Here is a 16,038-nt window from a genome sequence, read left to right as displayed (position 1 = left end):
TCTCTCTGATCTGGACAATGGCAGTTGGCTGGGTCCCTCCCTAGCCCAGTCTGTAATTAGTAGCAATTAAAGGTCATTAACAAACAGGGAGTTAATGACCAGGTAGGAACAACTTGGCCTGGGCACTGGGGTGTTGGCTTCTCTACCTGCCTGTTTACAGCTTTGCCAGCTGCTGGAATACCACCGCCAAGCAGAGACCAGATGGAAGAGGTGGCACCTTGGTTGGTTGGGGGAGAGAGAGGAAGGCTTGAATGGGTCCAGTAAGGTGGAGGGAGTCAGGGCTGGCTCCAGACCTCTAAGGCCCAATCAGTGGGTACAGAAAAAACAGTGGGTTGTGGGGAATCTTGGGGTGGGGATGTTTGTCACCTCTAAGAATCAGTCAGCACTCACTCCTGTCTCCTAGTGTGGCACTAAAGGAGTGCAGAAACCTGCTGCTCAAAAGCCACATGACCCCAAGGCTCTTCCCCAAAATATGTATTGGTTAAACATGTTTGCTGGGAGCTGGGGCACAAGCCCCAGAATTTCAGCTCGTTGCCAGTGCAGCTATTTCTGCTCTTCCTGGTCCCTAAAATTCCCTGGCTGCTCTTCATGAGATTAATCACTTCCTGTTCCGGACCTGGGTGTTGTTCCATACTGTTGGACTAGGTAACACACCTCACGTTAGAGGCAATTGTACCCCAGAGCTAAGCAGGGCATGCTGTAGATATCCAAAGACTTCCAATTTCTCTAGTCTTCCCACCTCCCTCCCTCCTCACCCCCACCCCCAGAGAGATTGCACTAGCTGCAAAGCTGAGCAAGTAACTCAACAATGTCAGCTAAGGGCCCTGTTTGCTGACCTCTGACTCCCATTCCTAAATATTCTTCCTTCCCTCTTGTGCCTCCCCTGTTTGCTTTTCTGTGAAATCATCTGTTTTTAACTGTGGGCGGCTTCTCCAACTAGGACGTGCCTAGAGCAGAACAGCTGCCAAGGAACGGCACGCCAGAGACAGGGTGTGTGTATATGTGCATAGAGAGGGTGGATATGTGTGGTGTGGGGTTTGCGATAGGGTGAATTGTCTAAGCTTGCAGAGGGTAGGTGGGAGTATGCAGAGATACACGAACTAGAGCCTGTGGGAAGGGGTGATGAATACTGTCTATAAAGCATGGCACAGCGTATGTTTAGTGCATAGTGTGTGTTTGACTGAAAACAGTGCTGCTTTTATGTTTTGAAAATGCATGGAGGGTGGTAGTGCATCGCAAACAACCAGTGTAGAATTATGGAAGTTGTTTTTGTTGGCCAGTATATGGAAAAGTGTATCTGTGTGTGAAGATAGCACGCTATAAAGCATGAATGTGCCCAGAGCTATAACAAAGCATGTTTGTTTACATGGTATCTGAAGAAGGGTTGGATCAAAAGTGCGAGCATGTACACAGAGTGTATGAGAATGTTTGGGGAGGGGCACTAATAATATGATTTCATGGCGACTTGTAAATACTCATTCACCTAGTTGCTTGCAGTAAAAAGTGCTTCCAGGCAACCAACGAGGGATGTTTAAAGACCTAGTTTCTTTTATGCCACAAATCACTAATGCAAGTAAGTCTGGACAGGTGGGCAAGTAAAACATGTTATGGATTAATAATTCTAGTAGACTAGAATTTGCAACACTGAATAAGGCATTCTGCGCAGTTTCTTCTCTCCTGCCTGCTAGGCAATCCCTGCCAGAAAGTCCCACTCCAAAAACTCCATTTGTGGATTTGGGCAGATTTCCCTATCAACATAAAGCCCTAAAGGATGCCAAGACTTGCCTGAACAGTAAAGGAGTATGAGATTGTAGTTAGGCAACGGAGGGTGGAGGATGTAGAATTGCCTACTCTACTGGGGGGGGGGGAAAGGCCCAAAGATAAATGCCATATTAAAAATGCCATATAAAAACAAATTGGACTGGGCATGTAAAAAAAAAGCTGGTCAGGTAGCAATCCTATTAGGGTTGAACCCTGCCAGGAAGTGTAAGGAACGGAGCTGAGAAATGGGAGCAAGAAACTCCTATGGCCCTAGTTAGTTTGTGACCCTGGTGAGATTTGAACTGGGGATTCTCTGGGTCAGAGTTGACATTCTTAGCCACTCTGCTACATCAGCTTTCAGAGAGCAGTGGTAGTGCTCAGGACTGAAGGCCATTACAAACCAATAGCATGGACAAAAACTATCCATGTTCTTTTGTTACAGCCCCGGAACAAGCTTGGTGATGAAGTGACCTCCTGCCAGCACCGTATGGGTTAATACTAGGCCATCCCAGGAAGGGAAGCTGGGAGCAGACGGTGTCTGAGTTGCTCCTGAGTCACATAGGCCGATAACACGTTTCCACCCGAGGCAGCCAAAATAACCCGGCTGGGAACTTTCCCACATGGAGTTTGTTTTCCATCTCAGCGGTTGCATGGGGCGGGGGATGTGAGAGAATAAAACACAAGGCTCCTGTTGAGAGATACATTTGCCAAATGCTCCTAAGTAGCTAGTGTGGCATAACAGACAGGAGTGTTGGGCTTGGGTGTCAGAAGCAATGAGTCTAATCGCCGCTTAACTATGAAGCATGCTGGTGGCCTTTGGAGAGACACAATCTCTTGGCCTGTCCTACCTCACAGGGTTGTTCTGAAATTAAAACAACCCTCTATATGCCTTGGGAAGGTGATATACACATGTGACAAATAAGTCTATCACATTCCTCAGATGGTTTCCCTTGTACAATAGTGTTCTTTTTTCTTTTCTATTTTTGGTAAAGAAGTAGCTCCAAACCAAGCACAAACCAAAATTATCAGGATCTCCTGAAGGCTGGCAAGTCCATTTAGGCCAGAGCTGGGGAACCTCAAGCCAGGAGGGGGGCAAATGTGACCCTCAAGGCCTCTTTATCCAGTCCTTTGGACTCTTCCCAAGTCATGCCCCTCCCTAGCCCTATTCCATGCTCTCCTCAGAAGCTTTTGCCTGGCTGAAATACATTCTTGAACTGTTAACAATGCCCCTTGCTTGCCTGGATGGAAGTCAGGTGTATGTGTGGAAACCTCTGACTTTTGCATGGCTGGAATGTAGCCAACTGTACAAAGGTAAGAATCACATCCATGACTCCACCTACTTTTGCCTCTGGCCTCACTCACCACTGCATGTGGTCTGCAAAACATTATGCATGAGACATTGCAGTCCTCAGTCTAAAAAAGTTTCCCCACCTCTGATCCTTTTTTTGTGTGTATATATTTTACTGAATTTTCCAAAAACAAACAATATAAACCATCAAACCACAACTAAATATGGAGTACAACATATAGAAATGTCAAAACCAATAAAGAAAACAAAATTTATCTTGTACATAAATCTAGGTAAATATAAAAGGATATAGATTCAAATTACATTATCCATATGAAAAAATAGTTAGTTCCTACAGCGAAACTTGCACTACTGGGGGAGTCAGCATTGGTAACAATCTATCAATATATGAGATGAATGGGTACCAAATATCATCAAATTTGTCCTTGCAGGATATCCCTCTCACCTTTTGACTGTGATACATCAGGTTTTTTTGATAGGGCGATTTCCCATACCCTATGTAGCCATGTGAAACTGAAAGACTGTCTGCTGATTTTCATTGGACTGAGATCTCCATATACCTCCATATTGTTCAAAGGGTTGTGCGGGCTAATTCTATGCATGAATGAGTCCAAGGGGAGAGAGACACTTACTGTTGTACCAGTTCCAGTGCATCTCCACCTCTTTTCTGAAAAACGGGGCATACAATGTTAGTCAAACTCTGCCCCTTTTTACTATAAAGCATGGTTGGATCAGCTCGATTGCATTTTAAAAAACATTCAGCTTCAGTCAGATTTTGCAACTGATTGGCAGACCAACCTGTTGCCACTCCAGGTGTGGCCAGTGGAAATGCTTTGCTGTAGACGACTAGTGAGCCCACTGCCCAACTGAGGCTGCATTCACACTGTACATTTATTCCATTATTATTCCACTTTAAATACTCACGGCTTCTCCCAAAGAATCCTGGGAAGTGTAGTTTGTGAATGGTGCTGAGAGTTGTTAGACCCCTGGTCTCCTCATAGAGCTACAATTGTCAGAGTTCCCTGGGAAGAGGAATTGATCATTAAACCACTCAGGGTATTGTAGCTCTCTGAGGGGAACAGAAGCCTCCTAACAACTCTCAGCCTCCCTTCACAAACTACACTTCCCAGGATTCTTTGGGGGAAGCCGTGATTATTTAAAGTGGAATAATAATGGAATAAATTTATGGTGTGAATGCAACTTTAGCCTTGCAGTCTTAGTACACCTCCTTTGCGGGTTAAGACTGAGCAGATTAGCAAACGAACTTGGATAGTAAAGGACTGTAATTTGAGATTAAGGAAAAGTTTAAAAACAAAACTATACAACAGATAGAGTGTGGCTTTTGGCACTCTAGATAAATGCTAATGAGCAGCATTGGAGGAGAGGGAATAGAGTGATACGTGATTTGGGTTCTTTTCCTTAGGATGTAATAGCTTTGTTTCAGCTTCACCTGCTGGGATATGAAACAGGCAGTGCTCCTCTGCCTTCTTAATGCCCATATAAAATCACACTTTGGCAGCAATAAGATGAAAGTCATTCCTTGGAGTCACAGACACATATATACAAGCTACGTTAACTGGCATCGCCCATGCCAAGGAAAATGTTTCTTCTCAACTAGAAACCTCAAACAAAGGCACTTTGCTGTCCCCTACTGGGACTCGTGTTCCCGCAGCACCGGACGTTTAAGCATTTGCTCCCTCATAGCGCCCTCTTTAGGGATAAATCATTTGTTTTCAATCCAGTTTAAAGATACTTGTCCCGTTGAGAAATAGTCAGGCATTGTTAAAAAAATATACGATGTTGCAGAGACTTTGGAATATATGTTGCATCTTGATATGGAGGTGGAACGGCCCAGAAAATGGAGAATCCCTACAATTTCTTTTCAATATGTGCTGGAAAATAATAAAGTGTGACCATGAGCATGTGCAGAGTTCATTTGCACTGAGTAACCCACATGCTTCAGATTAAGCAGCAAGGCAGATGGCATGCTTCCCAGGTTGGCCTGAACACGCGCACCTCGTTTTTCGAGAAGCACTGTGGAAACCCCCACCCCATCCACGAGAGAGACCTTCACCATATACAGTAGTAAAAAGCTTGCCTTGTCTCCCGCCCTTTGATCTAGAGCGTCTCTAGCTATGCAGGCGGGGTTCCGGTTCCGTCCAAATTACAAATGGCGGACAGCAGGAGGCTAACGCCATATTGGGTGCGCAAGAGCCGCTCTAGGCTGGTAGGGGGCGTGGCGGTGAGACTGCTGCTGGTTTTGGTGTTGGAGCCATGAGCGAGACAGGCCCGGCAGAACGGTGCGGTGCACTTCTCACTTGGGTAAGCCCGAGACGGGGAGCGGGAGCCCTAATGGCGCCTTGTGGTAGGCAGCCGCTTTCCCCTTGCTGCTTTTCTCCGCTGATATTGATAAACCTTCGTAGGGAGCTATCCCCGACTGCCCCCTATCGTCGCCTCCCGCCCAAGCGCTTCTTCAACAGGTGCCGTTTCTTACCCGGTTTCTACGGCCAGCCGCCGCTGTCCACATCCGCTCCCTTTAGATAAGGTTTATTTGGGGAGGGAGAGACATGGTCTGGAAGGCCACCCACCCTTTTTATTCTGGGTTATTTTCACTTGGGATTTCTGCTGCCACTCACGTTTCTGTATTCTGACCGACGTGGTTTACAACTGCTGCTCCGCTCATAACCGTGCTAAGGTGTGTGTGTAATCCATCCTGGACATCTTTTATAGCCATCTGATTTTGTGACACACACACAAATGTTGGTTAAAGTACGCGAAGGCCTGAACTGATCTGCACTGGTGTCTCAACCCCTGGAGTTCCTTCCAGGAAAGTCTTGAGCCCTCTCTGTCGCCTTCCGTCTCGCAACTACGTCCCTCTGCTCTGCTTCTCTACTCCCAAAGCCTCTTAAAGGTCTCCCGGTGGTACACGTCTGCAACTGAAGCCTTGGGGTATTTTTGTAGACTCTGATTGGCCCATAATGACTCTGCATTTACGATTATTTTCCCTAGCTCCGTAGATTATCTTTGTTCTCGCCGTCCCCTCCTTGACCTGGCTCTCTCATTTATACACACACTGGAATGCCCTGTTGGTTGCTGTGATGGTTTTTATATTCCTTGGGATTATTTTTCTCCATCCCTGCACCCAGAGAATCTTGTCCCACGTGTCTTGTCTAGCACAAATACTGAACAATGAAGGGCATCCGATAGAATAATACACACTGCCAAACTGGTTAAGGGAGTAGCATAACAGGAGTGTGTGTGTGTTGAGAATCTAGTTCAGCCTGCTTAAAAATATGCAGGGCTCAAGTGTTCATGCAAGACATATGCATTTGAAGTTCATCAGTAGAACAGACTTAAATAAAACTGGGGAACTAAAAAACAAACACTGACCCAATCTGTACTTCAGACTGGTCTAATTGGTGAGTTAATCCTCTCTGAGGACAAGATTAGGTTGTTAGAAATACAGTATGCTTCTTGGCCACTAGACTGGGGCCAGTTCCAGTCCAGACCATTTCATGTAAATTTTGAAATAAGAAAGAACTAACATGTTGAATTGCTTATTCTTGAATGATTCAGAGTTGATGATGATTACAGTGATAATGGTAAATGGTAGATATTTTAATATAATGATTTGTTTTGAATATAGTCAACATTTTGGTCTTTACTTGATGCTAATGTTCCCAGACTGTGGTGGGTACTTCTTTCAAACCGTCAGTTTTGGCGTTTCAATAAGTTATGAGCCACCACATGTTTTAAATGTAAACTTTATTTTTTAGCAATGGTATCTGAAGAACTGTACTGTCTTCACTCTGCAAACAAAAATCCCCTATCCAAATACACTTGCAACACATATCCTCTAAATTTGAGCACCTGAATCGATTTGTGGCTGATTATTATTGTGTTAAGTGGTGTGACCTTGTTGCTGAATATCTCTATGCTGAAAAATAAGGTGTATCGGTCATTAGATCTGACCTACATTTCCATTTAACAATTCTTGAGAGAAGCCTTGTTAATGCTGTTATTTGTCCACTAATTTGATCAATATTTTGACTAGAAAATTCAGAGATCTGACAAATGTTCACACCTTTGTACCACAAGTGTGATAAAGACTCCAGCATGAAAACTACTGAATTACAACTTAAGAAGTTCAGTTCTGTCATTTGTGAGCTGAAGAATGATTTTTATTTTTTTATTCCACTACATCTGTTAAATTAGCTTACCAATGTCAGGATGTTTTTATGAGAATCATCCCTGCCCTGTGAATGCTTACTGTAGCAACTTTACTTTGAGCATTAAATGTACTTGCCACAGTCTCCACATTTTTACATTTTAGTTCTCTCTAACCTCACTGGTCACAATTCTCTTAACTCTCTCTTTCACTCACATTCCCCATGTGTGTATATCTGCTAAGCTGGGGTACCAATTCATGCATCTGATGATGCAGACTCTAATAATAATAATAATAATAAAATTTTATTTCTAGGCCGCCTATCTGGCCGAATTAATGGCCACTCTAGGCGGCGTACATAGACTAAAATATAACATAGAGTAAAATATAACATATAATACAAAACAAAACCCCAGTAGTCTATAGACATCCCGAGCAGCAGGTTCACACACACATACACATACACACACATGGTCTCTGGCCCCTTCAGCAGTTGCTGCTTTTGTAGCTGGAGAGAGACAGGGCCCCACCCTTCCAGGCCAGGTGGAAATCAGCCAGAAATGCAGGGAGCAGGTCTTGCAGAAACTCACACAGGTAGATGGTCTCTGGCCCCTTCAGCAGTTGCTGCTTTTGTAGACTCTAGTCCAGAACAGCTTCTGCCATAATTCATTTGTTAGATTTAAGGTACCTTAATACCGTTTTCTCTGTGCTAAGATGGTGAGGAATAAGTAGATTTTGACTATTTAGTACATTCACCATCTTGCTGAAGGAATGCTTTTACTTCCACAATTAGAGCCAGATAGAAGATTCTTTAAAGCATTTTTGTGTTATATTTATATTTTATTTACCCTAATATTGTCACATTTTATCTTTAAGTGTTTATTTTTTGCTGAAAAAGCTATTGTTGAACAATTAGACCAGCATAACCATGCTTGAGTTTTAAGAATGGCTGCTTAGCTTTTTAAGGGTAGCTGCTGTTCTGTCCGTGGAGAGCTTCCTGGTTAGATTGCCCTATGTCCTGTTTACCACTTAGAGTAGTAATAAGAGAACCTTGTTCTTCCATTGCTAATCTCCTTCTCCCTAGCTTATCATGCCAAAGATGGCAGTTGTTTCTGTCTCAGCCCAGGGCAGAAAATACTAGAGTTATTGTTTCTAGATTCAATATGCAACAGCTGTGTTACACAGAAGGGTTTTGGTGTGATCAGCTTTTCCTAATGCTGCAATGATAAGAGGGAGAGTTGCATCTGTCAAACCTGTCTCTCCTGCGCAAGTATTGAAAGTACAGGAGTCTTCCACACTGAACTGAGCAACCAGGACGTTGTTGTTTCCCAATACCCCTGCACCTGGGCCCATGAGTGCTATGAGAAGCCTGCTAAGAAGACAGGATCTCTTGTATATGGGACTTGGATATTGAGGAAATAATTTAGTAATGCAAGTTGACTGGTACTTCTGCTAGATTCAGAGCAGAACCGTGGTCACCAAGCTGATTTCTCCAATAAGAGCCAGGCATCTGTCAGCCTTGTGTGAGAAAGCAGGAGGTGGTAGTCCAATCTAGTTCTGAAGGGAAGGTGGCTGCCCATGTGCTGTGACATTATTAGGCAGATTAGCCTGAGCTCCAAGATGGATTACTTTAGGATCTCTTCATATTGCAAGACCTGTGAAGACTGCCCCCAGCAGGAGAGGCACTTCTGCTCTTAGGCATGTTGAGGTCAGGTGTTGAAAGCTAAGGCTGAAGAAAGCCTGATGTTTGTCTTTATGGGATGCACTGCCTCAGTAAAATAGTCAATACATTACCTTATCACTAGGAGACCTGCCAGCTGTCATGCACTTTGGTTGAGCCTGGAGGCCTCCTGGCCAACATACAACGTAATTTACATGAACAGTTGGCTAGTCCAGGTGTTTCCTCTTCTGTTTGCGTGATAATGTGAATTGGAAATTCAAGAGAAGAGTTGGCAGAATGGAAGAGCTGAGGGACAGCCGGCCCAATATGTCAAAACCTCTGACCACAAGGTCCCCTGCATCTCCTTTGAACAATCAAGGCATTCAATCACACCAGCACAGCTCACAAAATCCAATGCACTGGTACATATTGACGTGGGTGGGCACATGTATACCAGCAGCCTGGCCACACTTACTAAATATCCTGATTCAAGAATTGGGAGGCTTTTTGATGGCACAGAGCCAATTGTTTTGGACAGCCTGAAGCAGCACTACTTCATTGACAGAGATGGCCAAATGTTCAGATATATCCTGAATTTTCTGCGAACATCAAAACTCCTCATACCAAATGATTTCAAGCCTTCCCTGGCAGCCTGGTTGCTGTTGGAAACAGGATACAGGCCAAGATGGACTCTTCTGCCTAATCTAGCAAGACTCAAGAATGCAGTCAAAACCTCATCACTTCCAGACAACCTGTTTTTTGAGCATTCACCATTATTTGTTTGCACAAAGTTTGTGGAGAGGGTATATAATTCCCGCTATTTATTGAGCATGCATTGTGATTTGTTTGTATCATGTCTTCTCTTCTGCCAGGCATTTTAGGATGTATTTTTAAATTGTTTTTTTTTAAGTGTTTGTATATTTGTTGTTAATGTTTTTAATTGTTGTAAACTGCCCAGAGAGCTTCGGCTATGGGGCAGTGTACAAATGTAATAAATAATAAATAGTAATAATTATCCAGGTACAAGAGAAACAAGTTGGGAAAAGTGAATAGGAAGAGAGGAAACACTCTTTCCTAAAATGTAAGCTTGGTCTAGAGACATTATCATGTTGTTTGCAGTGAATAAAATTGCTGTTAGATCTGATTTCTGCATGATTGAGAGTTCTGTGTAACTTGAAAGGCTGATAATTCAACACAAATAGGACTTAATCCAATTTAAGGTATTGCCACTTACCTATTTGCATTGAGAGCCATAAGAACTAGGAAGTCAACTTGATGAAATTATAAGGACCAGGTACCCAACACTAAAAGGGGAGGGGAGGTATTTGTGGAGTTCACTGGATGTTGTGATGCCACAAAACAGGACATGTTAACCATGAAAAGTAGAGCAATTTTTATTACCAAGGTGGGTAAGAAAAGCCCAGTTCTGAACGCAGAAAACCCCAAATTGGACTAGATAGTGTAAACTGAGGAAGCTTACTTATTTGTTTTGGCATTCTTTCTGGTTTTATTATGAAGACCTTAATGTTTTGTTTAACTATCTTAGTTGCAATTGAAGTAGCAAGGTTTATGTCATGGGAAAACAAGTGGGGTTACTGTATGTATATTGGAGGAAAAGACCAAGGTCACTCCCTGGCAGACCTGTGTAGCACTGAGGAACCAGAAGGGTCCACTTTTCAAGCTTCACAGCTGGCACTCCTTCTCTGTCTCAAATCTCCTAGGTATAAATCCCATAATTGCTCTCCAGGCATCTACTTTGGCAGGAGATGGCTAGGGGAGCCTTCTAGTGCATTATAATCGAGGATGCTCTGACTGTGAGCGTGACAGCTGGGCTGCCTCTGCATAATGATTCACCGGGTATATGAGCACCATGCATGTGGGAGTACTCGTGTCAAACTCGGAATGTGTGTGTGTGGAGAGGCAGTGTTGTCTTACTGCAGACTTAGCTATTGGCATAGACTTTCATGTTCTGTTATACAGATCTTGGAGTCTAATCACTGAGTCTGAGCCCACCTAACCCTATATAAGACTGCCACCTTTAGCAGAGAAAGTTCTGTATAACTCCATGGTTCTCATACTAATGCATATGTCTAGAGATGTGAAGGCCCTGGGAGAGAAAAGTGGGGGGACGATGTTTTTTTCTGGGTTTTTTAAATTTTTCACTTTTTTTCTGAAAATGGGGAAAAACCATAATCCCCTCGAATTTTTCTCATTTCCCCCCCCCATTGTCCACATCTCTATGTATATCCCCAAAGGAAGTTATCCAGAAAAATGTGTTATTTCTCTGGGATTAACACTGCCACCAACAGCCCTGACAGGTGTCATGCTATGTTTGTCTATAGGATGCCCTGGAGCAGCCTTTCCCAACTAGTGGGCCACCAGATGTTGTTGGACCACAATTCCCATCTTTCCTGACCATTGGCAATGCTGGCTGAGGCTGATGGGAGTTGTGGTCCAACAACATCTGGTGGCCCACTAGTTGGGAAAGGCTGCCCTGGAGGCTGGTGTTGTTTTTCTGTTTCAGAATGGGCTTCCCCTCTTCCTAGATGCAAGTTTTCTCTCTCTGCACCCACAGAGTGTTCACTTGCCAATTTGATTGTTTTCTTTCAGCTGCAGACATTCCATGTGCAATCGCCATGTACCAAGGAGCAGGATTTGGCCAATGGGGTCACGATTGCCCAGGTGCTGCACAAGATGTGAGTGGCGTGAGACTTAACCTCCATCCTCAGCTAATCTTAAAGGGTACTCTCAAAGCTAATCATGGGATAGCTTGACAAAATTCCTCTGTTTGCTCCCCCACAAATCTCTCCTTCTATCTCTGTCCCTTTTTAGCAAGTTGACCGATCGAATGTGCACTGCCACATATTAGATTTCCCTCTCTCATGAGCTAATTGGACAATTTGGTGCTATAGAAGGACAGCCTGGCAGTGGGAAAGCTCTTGGTAGTTACCCTCTTTGTCATGTCGGGATCATGTGGATGAAGTTGTTTGTGAGGCATAAGGTGTGCACAGCATGATATTGAATTGGTGAATGACCACTATAGAATCTTTCACCTGGAGTTTATATGCAAGATATTGAAGTTGCTGAGAGCTTATCGTCTGGTAAAAGTTTGCTGCTTCCCTCAACCAAAGGCAATAATTCCATGTTCTTCTTTCCAGAGACCCTTCTTGGTTCAATGAAGCATGGCTCCTGAGGATTAAAGATGACACTGGTGACAACTGGAGGCTGAAGGTATGAAGCGAGGATGAGGGGAGTGGTTGTTCCAAAGACCAAGATGCTTAGCATTCCCAGATGCTGCCAAGTGAAGAACCCCAGAAGTCATGAGACTTTGGCTTGTCAGTATCTTGAAATTGGAGTTGTGCAGTTCTCAGGGTTTGTTGGATGGTTTAAGTTGATTAACCAGCGTTTCAATTTGAAGATGAGGGTGGAGTAGTAGAAAGGCATCTCCAGCCAATATTGGAGGCCTGTCCATCGGCTCTGGACTCTTCCGCGTCCTGGAGCACCAGGACTCTTCTCTCACATCAAAGCAGATTGGAAGGTTGCTGAGCATAACTGACTTTTCTTTTCCATGCCAGCATGGGAAATATTGCAGTCCAGTTCAGTGGCTATATGTTATCTTCAAAGTGCGAATATAGTTAAACTTTGAGTCAAAAATAGTAGAAAGCACTTTGACAAATCTGCACTTTTATGTTCATTCATCCTTTGTCTTGCTTTCAGGTGAGCAACTTGAAAAAGGTCCTGCAGAGTGTGGTTGAATATTCCCAGGATGTGAGTACCTACCCTGGCTTGACTTTGCTGGCATAGTGGTGAGGGAATCTGTTAATTGCTTGGTATGGCCCAACCCTCCTATGAAAGTTAAGGGTTCTGCTTAGGTAATAGAGGAGCAGGTGAATGCTAATTTGGGTAAAATATCTCTTCTCCAAATCAGCTGAGTCAGTGTTGCTGGTTCTCTATAGTTGTGCTTTTCTTTGGGTATAGATCCAGTTGAGAGCCAGTGTGGCAATTGTTGGCGTGTGTGTGTTGTTGCATGATACAGCATACATTACGTTGGAGTTAAGTTGAGCAAGAAACTTCTTCAGAGCATTAGAGCATGTTAAGAGTCTTTATTCAAAGACATTAAGGCTTTTCAGCAGTTTCCTTCCCCCCCTCTAGCTCTACAGCACATTTCTCTTCAAAAGCAAAAGTAAGACAGCCTCTCAGGTCAGAGGCTTGATGCAGAAGAACAACAACTCACAGACTCTGTTAGAACTTTCCCAGTCTATATCTTGATGGTTACCATAACAACGGCCTTCACTGTCCGTTCCCAGACTGGCAAAGACATAACTCCTCTTTACTTTCAAAACTTTCAGACTTGATGGAAAACTACTAGGCCTCATGCCAACAAGCTCCCCTTTTTCTCATCATGTCTGTCAATTACAAAGAAATCTCAACAATACATCTTCATACAGTAATACATTTCTACAATACCTCTTGCAATACATTTCAGTACATTGCATCATACATTTTCAGTTCAGTACAGTTCAAAATTACATCTCAGTACAGTTCAAAACTTTATTCACTTAAACTTTGGTTCATTCCAAGCCTTGTCACCAGTTTGCCAAATTTCTCCTCACACAAAGGCTTGGTCATTATGTCAGCCACCATGTTGTTAGTGTCACAAAATGTTAGGTTAACAAACCCCTGCTGCACTCAATCCCTTACGTGAAAGTATCTGACACTAGTATGTTTTGTTCTCTTGGTATGAGCTTCTGATGTAGCTATCTTAATGCAGGTCTGATTGTCTTCATATACAGTAATCGGAAATTGCATATCAATGCCTATCTCCTGCATGAGCATTGCGAACCATTGTAGCTCATTACAGGCCTGTGATAGGGCCACATACTCGGCTTCTGCACTTGATGTTGCAACCACATTTTGTTTCTTGCTGCTCCAGTCAATGCATGACCCGTGCCACATCACAACTATGCCAGAGGTTGACTTACGACTGCTCAGCTCCCCTGCATGATCTGCATCCACAAAACATTCAAGACCTCCTGTCTTTGCTCCTGACAAAACCAGACTCTTTGTCTTCGTGCCTTTCAGATAACACACTATCCTTTTAATCCCTTGCCAGTCAGCCTCTGAAGGATGCTCTACCTTCCGGCTTAAAATACTGACTGCATTACATATGTCTGGGCGAGACACCTTCACCAAATATTGCAATTTCCCTATTACGCGCCTGTACTTCTCAGGATCTGTACAAGGCGTCTCCTGCACATTCTGTTGGAAAGCCACAACCATTGGAGTCTTCACAACATTGCATTCTGTCATGTTGCATTCTTCTATGATCTGATTTATTTTACTTTCCTGACTCAATGTTATGCTTCCGTCTTCTGCACGCACAATATCCGTGCCTAAATAGTGTGTGACAGGCCCCAAATTCTTTGTGTCCACCTGCCTGCCCAGTTGCTCATTAAATTCTTGTTCCTCTTGCTGCTAATGATAAAAATACATGATGTCATCAACGTAAACTGCACAGAACGTGGTTTTCATCCCCTGTCTCTTTATATACACACATGGATCTGCCTTGCATCTTTGGAATCCTGTTCCATGCAACACTCTGTCCAATTTCTCATTCCAGCAGCGTGCACTTTGCCGCAGTCCATATATTGATTTATGCAGTTTACACACGAACCCTTCCTTTGACACAGAACCCGGAGGCAGTTCCATATATATCTCCTCTCTTAAATCACCATGTAGGAATGCCGTCCCTATATCGTAGTGATTTACACTCATGTTCTGCATCGCTGCCAGCTTCAGCAGCACACGAATGGACTCATGTTTCACAACCGGGGCGAAAACAGCATCATAATCTGTCCCATGCTGCTGGGTGAATCCCTTGACAACCAAACATGCCCTGTACCTCTGTACTTCCCCGGAACTTGCTTTCTTCTTCTTAAACACCCATCTGCAACCTATGGCCTTTTTACCCATGGGTAACTTTACTAATGTCCATGTGCCATTCTTTTGCATGGCTTGTAATTCTTCCTGCATGGCCTGCTGCCATTTGTGCTGCTCTGCCTCAGGCATCAGCCTGATTGCTTGAAATGATGCTGGCTCTTCTAGTTCTCTGTGAACTTCCTCCATCTGGGCAGTGAATACCGATGGCATGCCTTTTACGGCTGTCTGTTTACAGCCCTGACCGTCATTCCCTTTCCGCCCCATTGAACTCAAGGCATCAGCACACTTCACACCCATGGACGTTTTAAACTGTGAATCATTAAGGCTTCCTTGCATGCACACTTGATCTCCCCTCATTACAAAACATTGGTATTTGTGAAACAAAATTGAATAATTACAACTCACCAGTTTTCTAACTGATAAAATATTATGAGCCAATTCCGGAACAAACAAACAGTCTGACATTAGTCCAAGTTTGTCAAATTTCACCAGACCACGGGCTTCAACGTTCTTACGCGATCCATCAGCAAGTAAAACAAAGTCTTTCACTTCTTCTGAAACGTAAAACAAACGTCTGTCTTTAATTAATATATGGCTTGCTCCGCTGTCAAGAATAAAGTTAATTTGTTCCAAGTCTTTAGACTTCTGTTTACAAACAAAGTTCACACTGCCCTGCTTCAAGCCTCCGTCCCTGGAGTTTCGCTTGATTGCACAATCTTTACGGAGATGCCCACGAGCCCCACAGGCAAAACAAGACTTCAGCCGCTGCTGCTCCCGCTTGTTTTCCTGTCTGCTTTCGGCAGCCTGCTCCGGTTCGGCACATTTCTCCTCCTTGCTTCTGACAGCTTCCACCGGCTGGGCTCTCTGCGCCTCCTGCCTCCGCTGCCATTCCTGGGACAAATCCTGCAACGCGTCCCACATCTGTTTAGCCGACGGCTCATCTCTCACACACATCAGTTGAGAATCCGATAGAGCCAAGATTATAAACGCCTGCGCCCTCTGGTCTCGACGCTTCCAGGCTGCGGTCAGTACCGCCGGGGGGTTTCCATCAACAATGTCCCATAAATCCTCTGTTATCAGCAAAGCCCGCATCCTCGGCTTCCAGCTGCCATAATTCCTTTCATTAAGCCGTTCCATCGGCAAGCCTCCCCCAGACAGGTTTACAGCCGTGTTGCTCACCTCCGTCTGGTACAATCAATC

The 16,038-nt window shown here is 44.0% G+C and overlaps 1 protein-coding gene across 1 annotated transcript in view; it reads left to right on the top strand.

Moving 5' to 3' along the window:
* The first annotated feature begins 5,229 nt into the window (after positions 1 to 5,229).
* The window catches only part of HOOK2 (hook microtubule tethering protein 2), a 30,290-nt gene continuing 19,481 nt past the window's right edge, over positions 5,230 to 16,038 (top strand). The window contains exons 1-4 of the mRNA XM_061616728.1: positions 5,230 to 5,392; positions 11,509 to 11,594; positions 12,057 to 12,129; positions 12,616 to 12,666. Coding sequence (XP_061472712.1) covers positions 5,345 to 5,392; positions 11,509 to 11,594; positions 12,057 to 12,129; positions 12,616 to 12,666 — 258 coding nt within the window. The 5' untranslated portion in view covers positions 5,230 to 5,344. The remainder of the gene's footprint in view (positions 5,393 to 11,508; positions 11,595 to 12,056; positions 12,130 to 12,615; positions 12,667 to 16,038) is intronic.

The sequence above is a fragment of the Rhineura floridana genome, chromosome 3 (genome assembly GCF_030035675.1).
Source record: "Rhineura floridana isolate rRhiFlo1 chromosome 3, rRhiFlo1.hap2, whole genome shotgun sequence".
In the NCBI taxonomy this organism is placed as follows: domain Eukaryota; kingdom Metazoa; phylum Chordata; class Lepidosauria; order Squamata; family Rhineuridae; genus Rhineura; species Rhineura floridana.
This window is presented reverse-complemented; position numbering and strand designations above follow the sequence as displayed.